The 13,293-nt window shown below is 51.6% G+C and overlaps 3 protein-coding genes across 6 annotated transcripts in view; 2 read left to right on the top strand and 1 right to left on the bottom strand.

Annotated features, from left to right (window-relative positions):
- Positions 1-13,293, bottom strand: part of PLEKHG2 (pleckstrin homology and RhoGEF domain containing G2) — a 53,451-nt gene that overhangs the window by 38,857 nt on the left and 1,301 nt on the right. For 3 of the 4 annotated variants that reach the window (XM_039325097.1, XM_039325092.1, XM_039325095.1), the window contains exon 2: positions 12,971-13,096. The gene's annotated coding sequence lies outside the window, so the exon portion shown is untranslated. Of the gene's footprint in view, positions 1-12,970; positions 13,248-13,293 lie in introns of those variants that run through there. The other variant, XM_039325094.1, reaches the window with a different exon arrangement.
- LOC120299847 (transmembrane protein 229b-like) lies at positions 1,517-8,252 on the top strand. The gene is made up of 3 exons (XM_039325100.1): positions 1,517-1,627; positions 4,799-4,888; positions 6,693-8,252. The coding sequence occupies exon 3, from the start codon at positions 6,698-6,700 to the stop codon at positions 7,187-7,189; it is 492 nt and encodes a 163-aa protein (XP_039181034.1). The 5' UTR covers positions 1,517-1,627; positions 4,799-4,888; positions 6,693-6,697; the 3' UTR covers positions 7,190-8,252.
- LOC120299846 (transmembrane protein 229B-like) lies at positions 10,247-13,195 on the top strand. Its single transcript, XM_039325099.1, has 2 exons — positions 10,247-10,813; positions 12,275-13,195. The coding sequence occupies exons 1-2, from the start codon at positions 10,716-10,718 to the stop codon at positions 12,768-12,770; spliced, it is 594 nt and encodes a 197-aa protein (XP_039181033.1). The 5' UTR covers positions 10,247-10,715; the 3' UTR covers positions 12,771-13,195.

Here is a 13,293-nt window from a genome sequence, read left to right on the forward strand (position 1 = left end):
CTGGCTGTGATTGTTTTGCCAGTGGAGCGTTTAAGCCTCTTGGTCACACCTGACACATCTCAGTGTTCAAGGGAGAACATTTTCCACCTCAAGGGCTCTTTCAGCGTCTTGCAAACCGTCAGGGGCCATGTGGGAACTGAGCTAGGCCCACAAGTCAAGAGGAGGTTAAATAAATCAAAATTATTTTACAAAGCACTTTATAATGTACAGTAACTCAGCTCCTTTCCAAAACTCTTAACAATCTCTCTCTACACAACCCCAGAAGGAAGCCCTGTTTGCATGCCTCCCGAATGCTGAAATTGCTTAAAGTGATAGTTTCTATTTGTTTTTTAATTAAATGTATATGCCACCATCTCCCTGTCAAGCGATTAAAGCAGGGGTCTCCAAATTTGGCAACTAACCTTCGTCCTGTAGACTTCAATTCCCAGAATTCCCCAGCCAGCGTGGGGAAATAGCATGGCTGGATGGGAGTAGCAAGGCTGGCTGATGAATTCTGGGAGTTGAAGTCCACAGGTCTTAAAGTGGCCAAGTTTGGAGAGCCCAGGTCAAAAGTAATAAATTTAGCCTGGGCCTTTTCTCTCTTTCTGCTTGTCCTTTTCTCTCCGCTGCTGATTTGGGGAGAATTCCACCATTTTCAGCGGCTGCCAGCAGACTTAAGTATCTCAACAAAGAGCGGAGACCCCAGATCGTCTTAAATAAAGACAGAATTAGGAATATGCCCGGGTTTCCATACCAGACAAGTGAGCAATCTGAAACACAAAAAAAGCTGGGCTCTGGAGATTGGAAGGAGCAGTTTGTAAAGCGAGAATATGTGTTTTTTCTGGTTTTTGCCGAGATTAAGGGCTTCGTGCTGAGGCCAAGGCTTCTGTGAAGCTAAAGCCAGAGGGATGAGTGCTAAAGGAACACTTCGGCCGCTTCTAAGGACACCTTCCTGCCTTATTAGCTTTGCTTGTGGCAGGAGCCCACGCGAGGGAGGGTCTCCAATTACAATCCCCCCCCCCCAGTCCCTTTATTCTCCTTGCAAAGCTTTGCTCAGTTCCCAAAGGAGCTAAAAACTACAGGGAGTCCTTGAGTTACGACAATAATTCTGCCCAAAATTTCCATGGCTAAGCAGGAGAGTCGTTAAGTGAGTTTTGCCCCATTTTACGACCTTTCTTGCCACAGTTGTTAAGTGTTAAGTTGTTAAGAGTAGTTGTAAACTGAGGACTCCCTGTAATGGATTACTGAATTACTGGACGGCAAAGTGTGAATATTAGCTTTCCTCTCTCCTGAAGGATCTGGGTTAGCAGTTGAGGATTAACTGGGCTTCTTTCTTCTTTTTTATAGAACCAAGCTGCTAGTCCTCAAGTCAAGCTTGTTGAAACTGTAAGGGGGCCTTTCCAAAGGAGTCAGTCTGGGCTCCAGCTGGGCACAGGATAATCTGGCTCTTGTGCCCAGCCCTTCCCTCCCTCCGGGCCTTTTTCTCCCTCACCTTTGGGGCTGCCAAACCGCACCTGCCACCCGGGAACGCCTCTGCCCTCCAGGTTCGAGGCGGCAGGCGAGGGCCAGCCTCACACCAGGCGCTCCGAGGCAGCGCATCTTTCAGCAGCGCCTGCCTTCCTCGCCCTTCGGCTCTCGCAGGTGCCAGGTAAACAGGTGGAGTGGAGGAGCTGTGCCCGGGCAGGTTGGCACAAACTGAGGAAGGGCCGGAGGGCTTGGGGGGGGGTCTGTGCCAACTGGATCGGGGAGGGAAGCAGGGAGAACGGCCGATGCAGCCACCCTGCGTGCCAGGGGCCCTTCAGCGGATGCCACTTGCCCGAGACCCAGCTGGCCCCTTGGCTGGGGCGACGGAAGGAGCGCGGGTGGGAAGGGCCAGGGCCATCCAGGGGGAGAAGTCCAGATGTGCTATTTGGGGTTTGATGCAGACCCCAAGCAGGGGAGAAAGTTTTCACCCTCCAACCTGAGAGCTGCTGGGGGGGGGTGTTGTATAAATCGGAGAGGGGGAGAGTTTGAGGCCCCTCAGTTTCAGGTGGGATCCTCCCCAGGCTCAGGATTAGCCCCCCGATGCTCCTCAAAATCTTTGTCCTAAGCTGCATGTAATGCAGCGCAATGTAACACAATTTATTCTATTTATTTTATTTAGAAGGTTTATATGGCCACCCGCTCCCACGGACCCCAGGCGGCTTCTGAGCAATTTAAAAAAAACAACATAACAGAATAAAGAACAGAAACCCCAGCACCAGTAATACAATGCAGTTTTGGCAAAGCAATGCCAATTGGGGGGAGGTAAACTAAATCCCATGACGTTGATGGGTCCTTCCCACCCCTTCCCCCGACTTTTGGGAGGCAAAAGAAGCAAATTCTCTGCAGGTCCAGGCAGCGAAGCCAGGATGCCTCCCAGGAACCACAACCAGGATCCTGGCGTTAGCACACAGTGTGAGCCAAATGTGGTTCCTTGGTTTGGGTGCAAAGCACGCACCGTGCAATGCCACAATATTATTGCCCCCACCAGTGAAGCGCTGATCATGATCCAGGAAACTGGATCCATTCTTGAGTGGCTCTTGAAACCAAGAATTGGAGGTTGCAGAGAAGAGCTTGAGGATGGCTTAGGGCTCTCCACTCCTCCTTCAACCCTCCCACTCAAGTGCCTGAACGGCTTTGTGGCTAAGGATCTGGATTTATTGGCCAAGCCAGGAGGGAAGGTTTGTGGTGCAAGAGATTCCTCCACCTCCTCCCTCAGCCTCAGGGCGATTTCAGGCACGGTTTTTGTGACCGTCGGGTGTAGAGGATCATGAGGAGCGGGTCCACAGCTGACTGGGGAATTCTGGGAGTTGAAGTCTACTAGTCTTAAAGGGGCCATAGTTCCCCCATGCTGGCTCAGGAATTCTGGGAGTTGAAGTCCACGAGTCATAAAAGAGCCAAGGTTGCCCACCCCTGCCCTATACCATTTCAGTTAAATATAAATTTTCTTAATAAAGAATAACACACACACACACACACACACAAAAGAGGCTGCACTAGCGAGAGAGGACCCATGTAGGCTATTTGACACTTTGACAAAGAAATGTCTGCTTAATAACGACAGATGAGGGCGGCGCCTGGGTGATGCAATTTAAAAGGACTGCAGATGAACTGGAAAGCGGTTGGGACGGGTGATATCAGCATTAAGAAAAGTCATATACTGCTAGTCCTCGACTTATAACAGTTGGTTTAGGACCGTTCAAAGTTACAAGGGCACCCCAAAAAAATGACTTATGACTGGTTCTCCCACTTATGACCGTTGCAGCGTCCCCACGGTCACGTGATTAAAATTCAGGCGCTGGGCAACTGACTCATGTGTGATGGATCCTTCAGCAATTCTAGCCTGCTCCCCTCTTCCACCTTTCCCGGCTCACAGGCTCCTCCAGAGAGACGTGTCTTCCCATCCCATCTGGGCCTGGCCCTTTCTGCCTGGAGGGAGAACTCTGGCTTGACTGCTTCAGTGATTTATTTGGATTAGATCCTGCATTTCCGGCCTTGGCCTACCTCGAAGGGCCGACAAGGATCCCAAAGCCCCATTTGCTCTCCCTGACAGCAGGGCCCTAAAAGACACCCCCAGTCCTTGTGGGGATCCCCTTTCCTTAGGTGTGATTGCAGAGCAAAGGAAAAAATGTGACATTTCGAGACGAGGCAACCGATCCCCACCGGTCACATTCCCTGTACCTCCCAGGGGCCTTTCGTGAAACAAAATCCAACACCTGCACAGGCCAAAATTAGCAAGTGCGTCTCTTCCTCATCTGCCCCCAGGCTTACCTGTCCTCTCCAGCCCGCTTTGACCCCCGTCACACCTGCCCACTGCCCCTTCCGCCTGAGCTGCCACCCTTCCACATCTGCACCTCGCAACTTAGACATCTAGCTCTCCACAGTCCTCAACAAAAGTTCATTTAGTGACCGTTCAAAGTTACAACGGCGCTGAAAAAAATGACTTATGACCACTTTTCACACTTATGACCGTTGCACCATCCCCACGGTCACGTGATCAAAATTCAGCCACTTGGCCACTGACTCGCATTTATGACGGTTGCATCGTCCCCCAAGGTCACGTGATCCCCTTTTGCGACCTTCCGACAAGCAAAGTCAATGGGGGGGAAAAGCTGGATTTACTTAACAACCGAGTTACAAACTTAAAAACTGCAGTGATTCACTTAACAGCTGCAGCAAGGAAGGTCGTAAAATGCAGCAAAGCTCACTTAACAAGAGTCTCGCTTAGCAACAGAAAGTTTGGGCTCAGCTGTGTCGTACGTCGAGGACTGCCTGTAAGGTTAGGGCTAAGGCTAGAATTGGGGTTCGGCTTCCTGTTTATCAGCCTGGCTGGGGAGACCAAAAATCCGAGTGGGTGCCCAGCCAGCTGCCCAGAGAAGCCTGGAGGGCTGGCACAGAAATTCAGAGGCCCAAAGCAGGGGAGGTCGGGTGCTCACCCCTGCCAGGGCATGCCAAACAGCACCACGGCTTCTGTGGCACCGTACCCGGAGAGCTGGCTTTACCAAATTATTTACAAATCAGTGTACAACTATTTCTGGGTGCGCCATCCCTGGAGGTTACGAGTGTAAGATGAAAGGCAAGACGGAAATGGTGCTTCCTGCATCCGGCCTCCCCAGGTGAGCCCCAGGTGATTATCGTGTCTTCCAGGGATGGAGAAACAGAGGCCCAACCAGGAGTTGACTCACCCACCAAACAGGGTATAGGACCGGCTCTGTGGGACCAGGGAGGCTCTGGACACCTCTCCGCCCCAAAACAAAGCTGGGTGCTGCTTTACTCACAGGAAGACCTCTCCTTGCAGGGCGGTGGCAGTGTGACGGTCCTCCTTTTCACACTCCTGGCTCATTTGCGGGTCTGTCAACACAACCAGAGACTGTAGCATCCCTGAGAGGTAAGGAATTTGTACGGTTGGAGGCACAGAGAAGAGAGCAGGTTGTAAGGCTGGAGGCTGTTTGGCTCTTTGGCTGTTCTGGGGAAAAAGCTGAACAGGATCCCTAATGGGTAGATGGCACTCCCTGCCACAAGATGCCTGAACAGGCCTGGCTCAGGGCGTTTGTGAAGGGTGAGAACAATTTCAGGGGGGAAAAAACCTGCTGAAGGCTGAGTCTCCAGATGCTAACTCCTGAAAGGGGATGGGTGGGAGGGGGCAGGATGATGGAGACCCTCCGATTCTCCCAGGAAAGCCTGAAGAAGCAGTCCGGGGCCCAGATGGGGACTGGGGAAGTGCCATTCTGGAGGTGGCTATGGTCCACCCCGTTGTGTACTGGCTCCCTCTCAGCTAATTTTCTGTTAATACCAATGTTGTATTTATTGTTTCAACAGGGCGTCTCTGACCTCGGCCCCTTTAAGACCTGTGGACTGGGGAATTCTGGGAGTTGAAGTCCATAGATCCTAAAGAACCCGAGGCTGGACACCCTATTTTATAGTCTTGTTTTGCGATGGGCAACATATACATTTAATAAATACGTAAGGGTTAGGTCTATACATATGTTGTACATAGCATGTTTAAATGGGTATTATGCATGTATACACTTTTGAGAGCAAGCAACTGCATTCCATTTTTAATGTGTGCCATTGTGCCCACAGTAAAAAATGACAATAAAGGTTATCTAAATAAATAATAATAATAAAAAAGCACAGCTGACGGACGGTCCTTGCTGACTCCCACCCTCTCTACGAAGCTTTGGGATGGTTTAGAAGCCCCCTCCCCCCAAAAAGAATCCCAGCTCACAAACAGGGCCGGGGACTCTGCTTGGGCCCAACCAGCGCTTTGAGCCGAGCCTACCTCGCAGTGTTGTTGTGCAGGTGAAAAGAAAGGGGTGAAAGGGCGAACCTGGTCCGTCGCACGGCACACCTGAGCGGGTCTGATTAATGAACTACCCGCAGTCCTCAACCTACGACCAGAACTGAACCCGAGTTTAGTTGCTAAGCCAGGCGGCTGTTGAATGAGTTGTTAAGCGAATCACTCCAGTTGCCCACTGAGCTTCATGGTCGTTAAATGAACTCACCTTCCTCCAATGACTTTGCTTGTCAGAAGCCAGCTGGGAAGGTCGCAAATGGGGATCACCTGACCCTCCCCCCCCCCCCCGGGACGCTGCAACGATATGAGCCAGTTGCCAGGTGCCTGAATTCCAACTATGTGACCAAAGGGCAGCTATGACGGTCGTTAAAAGTGAAAAAGGATCATTAGTCACTTTTTCAGTGCGGTTGTCACTTCAGTCAATAAACGAATGAGTGGTCCTCGACTTACAACCGTTTGTTTAGTGACGGCCCAGAAAAATGTGACTTATGGCTGTTTTTCTCACTTATGACCGTGGCAGCCTCCCCACGGTCACGTGATCAAAATTCAGACGGTTGGCAGCAGACTCCTACTTATGACGGTTGCAGCGTCTCCCGGGATCACGTGATCCCCTTTTGCGACCTTCCGACAAGCCAATTCAATGGGGAAGCTGGATCAGCTTAACGACCACATTCCTAACTCATCAACTACAGTAAGGTAACTGCAACTTTAACCAGTAAGGCAAGAAAGGTTGTAAAACGAGGCAAAACTCACTTAAAAGCCACCTCACTTAGCGACAGAATTCCTGTGCTCAGTTGTGGTCGTACCTCAAGGACTCCATGTATCGTGGGAACTTGCAGAAACAACCCCCCCCACTGCTGTCCCTCTTCTCTCCTCTCCTGTCCCCCCTTTGCAGGAGCTATGAGGAGCCCCGCGGAGCCACTGAGCGCACTTGGCCGCTGGTACCTGTATGCGCTGCATGGCTACCTGGCGGAGATGCTGTTCACGGCCGCATGGGACTTCGCGCTGGACCGGGACTGGCGCCTCCGCGGGGGGAGCAGCCTGTGGGCGCCCCTCATCTACGGCACCTGCGGGCTGGCCCTGGAGCGCCTCTACCTGCTCCTGCGGGACTACTACCACCTGCCCACCCGTGCCGCCCTCTACACCGCCGTCATCTACCTGTGGGAGTTCACCACAGGCTACCTGTTGCGCCGGGCGGGTGCCTGTCCCTGGGACTATGGCCACTTCCGCTACAACCTGCTGGGGCTGGTCACGCTGGAGTACGGGGGCTTCTGGTACCTGGGCTCCATCCTGCTGGAGACCCTCGTTATCCGTAACGTGCTCCGGCTCCGGGTGGAGGGCGCGGGGAAGCCTCGCTGGGCCCAACCTGCCTTTGCCCGCCAAGAGGACTGAGATGGGGAGGGGGGAGGGAAGGACAGCCTCCCCTTTCTTCCCGGAAGACCCACCCCCTGTTCCTGCCCAGTAGACCCCCTCTCCCCCCCCATTTTTGCCTTGGAGACCCTCCCTGCTTCTGTCTGGGAGACCCACCTGTTTCTTCCCAGAAGACCTACGTCCTCTTCCTACCCAGGAAACAACCCCCCATTCCTGCCCAAGAAGCACACCACCCCCCAGCCTTCCCCCCCTTCATGAAACATGAGAAAGGCGCCTGGTTTTGAGTGACAAGCCCTGGCCTTGGTCAAGGAAGGCAGAAGCTGCAAAGCAAGTGACCTCTTGGACCACACACACCCTTTCTTTCCTGCCTGGGGCACACAGGTAGTCCTCAACTTACGACTCCAACTTAACCCAAAATTTCCATTGCTAAGCAAAGTAGTTAAGTGAGCTTTGCCCCATTTTACCACCTTTCCTGCCACAGTTGTTAAGCGAATCACTGCATTTGTTAAGCGAGTAACACGGTTGTTAAGTGAACTTGACTTCCTCACTGCTTATCAGGGGGCTGCAAAAGAGGATCACGTGACCCCCTGGGACACAGCAACCGTCATAAATAGGAGCCAGTTGCCAAGGGTCTGAATTTTGATTCGGTGACCATGAATGGAGGCTGCAATGGTCCTAAATTGGAAAAATGATAAATCACTTTTTTCAGTGCTGTTATAACTTTGAAGGTCACTCAATTAACGGTTATAAGTCAGAGTGCAGAAGGACAGCTTCTGCACTCTACCTTACCTGTACAGGTGATCCTGGTTTCCAACTCAGCTCAGTGGGAAAAGAGCTTGTAATGGACAGTGGTCAATCTCTGGTGTGGTTCTCTCTTAGAACTAAGCCAGGGAATAAAACCACCATTGGTTGGGTTTGTCCAGAGCTGGACAACTTGAAACACCAGTGCAGGATTGGCCCTTAAAACATTCAAAACTTTGTTGACTGGATTGTAATCTTCAAAAAGAAAAAGCCATGAATTCCACAAAGTGGAGTAACCCCAAAGACATGTATTGACTTCTAATTAAAGGGACATTAATTGAAATGTTGTTTTGGTCCCGGTCCCATCCTCTGTTTTGGAGAGTGTGATGTTTGCCTGCAATTTTTGGCCTAAAAACTTTTCGATTCCATTCAGAATTTTTTTCAGCCCATGAGAAACCTTGGTTTGCAAAGCAACACAGCTGGTTTGAGTGACAACCTAAAATAAACCCAAATGAATCACAGTTTGGCTTAGCAGGATGTGGGGACCCAATTCCAGAATAGCTTCACACCTAATTTTAAGGCAGGAGTGTCCGACTTGGGCAACTTAAAGACTTGTGGGTTTCAACTCCCAGAATTCCCCATCCAACAAAGCTTGTGAAGTCCACAAGTCTTAAAGTTGCCAACCCTGCTTTAAGGCATGATGGTTTAACCACAGTTCCCTGGCTGAGCCACAAAAGTATTGGGCTTTGCCCCAGATTGCTAGGAACAAACCCAGTTTTTCAAGCTAGGGTTCGTGCAAACATGCTATACATTGAAAAACCACACATCACTTAGTGCAATATTAAGAGTGGGATGCCTGCTTCTACTCTAATCCGTGGTGTCACCTGGCCAGGTGGACATGGGGGATTAAGGAAATTGGAGCACACAGAGGAAGGATTACAGGCTGCACGCATCACTCCCAGCCAAATGTTAGTGTTGAAAAGATACGTACAACACTTACACCTACATGCACAACAGATGTGAAAAGTCTGTGCCAAACGAACCCACTTCAAAGTTCTCAATTTTCTGGGCTAGGCTGGATTGGACAGAAGGTCCAGCTTGTTTGTGTTGCCTTCTGTTGTCCTTTTGTGGCTGGACAGAGAGTTGCCCTCCATCCATAGGAGAGCGTGTCCAAGTGGGGTCTTTGACGAAATGCTGGCTCTGCGGGATATTTTATTATTTTATTTTGTTTTATTTTATATTTTATTTTATTATTTTATTTATTTTACTTTATTTTTACTTTACTTTATTACTTTATTTATTTTATTAGTAATCATCGATTTACGAGCACAACTAAGCCCAACATTTCTTTTGCTAAGCAAGACATTGGTTAAGTGAATTTTGCCCCATTTTACAACCTTCTTTGCCACAGTTGTTAAATGAATCACTGCACTTGTTTAGTAACACAGTTGTTAAGTGAACGCGGCTTTCCCTGTTGACTTTGCTTGTCGGAAGGTCACAAAAAGTGATCATCTCACCCTGGGGCACCGTGACCGTCATAAATAGGAGTCAGTTGCCATGTGTCTGAATTTTGTTCACGTGACTATGAGGATGCTGCAACTGTTGTGTGAAAAGCGGTCACAAGTTGCTTTTTTCAGTGCTGTTGTAACGGTCACTAAACGAACTGCTGTAAGTTGAGGACTATCTATAGATCTTTCCAGATTGCACAATTCTGTGCTTTTCTCCTTGGTTGTGAAAAATTGTCCCAGTTCTCTTTTAGTGTTTTAGCTTTTCCTGCTTACCTCTTCTGGACATGGGGGGCGGGGGGGGGGGCAGAGAAGCGGACTGCCACCCTGTAATAAAACTTTGATTGGATTAAATGGGATTGGAAGCCACTGTACTAACCTGACATTCCAGCGGGAACCGGCCACAGGACCGGATAATCGTAAAGCCTTCAATTGGCTCAATTAAGCCTGACCCAGATGGGCGGGTGATTTGCAAAGAAGGATCAGTTGATCCCTCTGCGGAAGTGCTGGCCAAGATGCAGCCAGAGAAGGGATCCGCAGCTTAACTTGGGGGTGTTTCCCTCCTCTTCCTCCTCCGTGGACGGTTTGAGTCAGCTCAACTCCTCCTGGGGTGGGGGCCGCCCCTAAAAGCCTCCTTGCTCAGCCTTGCTTTGCAAAGCACAACGTGGGATGGAGAGGAATCTACTCTGCACATGCTCCAAGTCTCTTTATTCTTGGCCCCTCTGGTGCACTGCATGCGCTGGCCGGCAGAGGGCATGAGAGCCACGGCCGGGAATAGATCCCCGTGAAACTGGCTGGGAAGGGGGAACCGGGATGGGGAGGGCAGACGGGCAAGCCTGGTGGGGAGAGACGGGATCCGGCGGGGAAGATGGCTCTGTTCCGGGCACTTCTGTCCGGTGCAGGGGATTTAGGGTGGAGGGTCATGTAAACGGGCCCAGCGCTTAACCACCAGCTTCCCAATTTAACAGCGGAAGTGATTCAGTTAACAACCACCGTGGCAAGAAAGGTCGTAAAATGCGGCAAAACTCACTTGACAAATGTCTCACTTAGCCACATACACTTTGGGCTCAATTGTGGGGGTACGTCGAGGACCACCTGTATTTCTGGAGGATGCTGCAGGTGCCGATCCAGACTGCGCAAGAAGACCCTCCTCCTCCTCCTCCGATGGCTCTAACTAACTTGCCACAACAATGGAGAAACTGAGGCCCCAGCAAGAGGAAGTGACTCACCTACTAAGTTGGGGGTGGAAATAGGAGTTCCCTTGTTTGTGCCTCCAACCACTAGGCATCATTCCCCTCCCGATGAGGATAGAGGCTACTGGTGGTGCTTCCCGGCCCAATCTTTCCAAAGTGCCAGCCGCGGAGGGCAGCCTGGGCACCGAACAGGCACCTTTAGGAGGGTAAGTCACTCCACAAGGCTGCTGACACGGGGGTAGCAAGCCTGAGAGAGGGAGGAGAGAGAGAGAGAGAGAGAGAGAGAGAGAGAGAGAGAGAGAGAGAGAGAGAGAGAGAGAGAGAGAGAGAGAGAGAAAGAGAGAGGCTGCAGGGCAGGGGAAGCACAGGGGTGCCCGAGGCAGGGTTCAGCTGCAGTTCCCCAGGCTCTCCCTTTCCTACAGCCATCCCGGCTGAGGATGATGGAATGATCATGCTGCCCATGCAGAGCCCCTCCCCCTTCTCCTGAATCCCGGAGGCTTCGTGTTTTATCCAGCCATTTATTGCTCCGGAGGTTTACAATATAAGCATCAAAGTGTCAGATATGGGAACACGAACTCCTGTGCCTGTTTTTAAGGCAGTTGTGAATCTGGGCAAGAAGGTCATTTTGACAATGGGGGCAGTGGGGGGGGATGGCAGCGCTCAACTGGCTTCAAGCCCCCCCACCCCCTTAGTGATGACACTTGGATCCAGTCGCTCTCCCTGTTTGCCACCTTCAACAGCTGAAGAAAAGGGACTGGTGGATAGAGATACCACCAGAAGTAATGGGACAGTAACAACTTTGCAAGGGGTTTTAAAGGCACTGGTGGAGCCTCTGTGTACAGGGGCTCTCTACCATGAGATCTCTCTTCCCGCAGGGGGAATACTGCCCTGTGGGGTCAAAGGTGGGCTGTTGTGAGGAACAAAATTGCAAAAGGCAAATTTGGGGGCAGATTCAGCCCAGCCCTGCTTGCAATGTTTTGCTTCGCTGCAGAAGAAGGTGGAGGAACCAGTCTGAGCTGCACCACAACCTTAGCTGGTAAAACCAACCCACTGGAGATCTGCTGACCTCTTTATCTCGCTCCTTTGTCTCACCTCCCAATAATTTCCTCACGGTTTCAAAACAAAAAAAAAGACCCACGCTTCTAGCCCTCAAGATGCAAACAAACATGAATTTAAAAGCGTGCAAGGAGTAAAGGGGAGGAAGAGAAGGGGGGGGCAATATATTTGCCTGGTCTTCTCTCCCTTCCTCTGAAAATAATAAAGGGGTAAAAAAGGGCAGATTAGGTTCAAACTGAATCCTTTGGTTACAAATCTGTAAGAGGCAAGACCTCTTTTTCACCAGAAGGAAAAATAAGGGTAAGCACCTAGTCCTCATGAAAGCTGGTGAACCTCTCAGCAGACTAGAGAGGGTGCTGTGAGATGTGTGTGGCCCTCCCATGGATTGATTGGTGGCTAAATCGACATGTCGCCCGTCTCTCCGTCCAAAGTGAGGAACATCGGCTAAGCATTCAGTGCAGGGCTGTCCAACTGTGGCTACTTTAAGACCGGTGGACTTCAACTCCCAGAATTCCCCAGCCACCTGGGCAGACTGTGGGTTTGCAGGAGGGGAGGGGTGTTTTCCCCCTAGAGGTGCCAATTCCCACCTGCTTTTTTCTCCCGGCCTGCAGCTCGCCCGCCATGGAGGCCTCCGCAGAACCGCTGAACCTGCTCTGCCGCTCCTACATCTACGCCATCCACGGCTACTTCTGCGAGATCCTTTTCGTGGTGCTTATCCTGGACCAGGACTGGATCTTCCAGGGGGCCCTCAGCGCCTGCTCCCTCCTGGTCTACGGGACCTGCGGGCTGGGCATGGAGGGCATCTACCTGCAGCTGCGGGGCGACTGCTGCCTGCTGACCCGCTGTGTCCTCTACACCGGCTGCATCTACCTCTGGCAGTTTGTCACCGGCTACCTGCTGCGCTGCCTGGGCGCCTGTCCGTGGGACCACGGCCACTTGCGCTACAACTTCATGGGCCTTGTCGCCCTGGAGCACGGCCTGCTTTTTTTTGTGGGGGCCCTCCTGCTCGAGAGGCTGGTCATCGCCCCCACCCTGCGCCTGCGCCTGGGCCCGGTCTGGAAAGCCAAGGAGCGCCCCCTCCCCAAGTTCGAGCTGATCCACGACTGACCCCGCAGCTACACCAGGCAGCAAAGGGAGGGAGTGCCTGCTCCCACCAGCTCCTGTTCTCCAGCCCCTTTCTCAGGCCAGACAAGGCCGCTGGACCTGTCTGCCGGGCTGGGGAGGGGCTGCAGCTGGACCTGGGCAGGGAGAGCCGAGTTTGAAACCTCACCAAGCCAGAAAGTTAAGTCAGCCTTGCTTTGACCTACCTTGCAAGACTGTTGTGAAGACAGGCTGGACGAAGGCGCTGGAAGCTCCTTGGAGGGAAGGCAGAGGCTCCAGATGCCAATAGGAATTGCGACTGTGGTTTGGGGTCGGTTTTGTGATGCAGGGATCTGTTTTTTAAAAGAGCAAGTGAGTTGGACGGGGCCTTGGAGGTCTTCTAGTCCAACCTCTGCTCAAGCAGGAGAATTAAAACGGAAGGAGAATAACAAGCGGAAATTCGGAATTAAAGTCCCTAATCCACAGGAAATGGAGCCAGCAAAGGGCGATATTAAAAGGCCAAGGCCCCCTCTTCCCGCGTTCTCTGGGG

The sequence above is a fragment of the Crotalus tigris genome, unplaced genomic scaffold (genome assembly GCF_016545835.1).
Source record: "Crotalus tigris isolate CLP2741 ecotype Arizona unplaced genomic scaffold, ASM1654583v1 scf7180000024316.1084291, whole genome shotgun sequence".
Classification (NCBI taxonomy): domain Eukaryota; kingdom Metazoa; phylum Chordata; class Lepidosauria; order Squamata; family Viperidae; genus Crotalus; species Crotalus tigris.

Excerpts from the sequence above, each read along its gene's own strand:
- LOC120299846 (XM_039325099.1), top strand. The coding sequence starts at position 10,716 with ATGAGGATAGAGGCTACTGGTGGTGCTTCCCGGCCCAATCTTTCCAAA. Across the intron at positions 10,814-12,274 it reads GAACAGGCACCTTTAGGAGG|CTCGCCCGCCATGGAGGCCT; the intron begins GTAAGTCACTCC and ends CCCGGCCTGCAG.
- LOC120299847 (XM_039325100.1), top strand. The coding sequence starts at position 6,698 with ATGAGGAGCCCCGCGGAGCCACTGAGCGCACTTGGCCGCTGGTACCTG.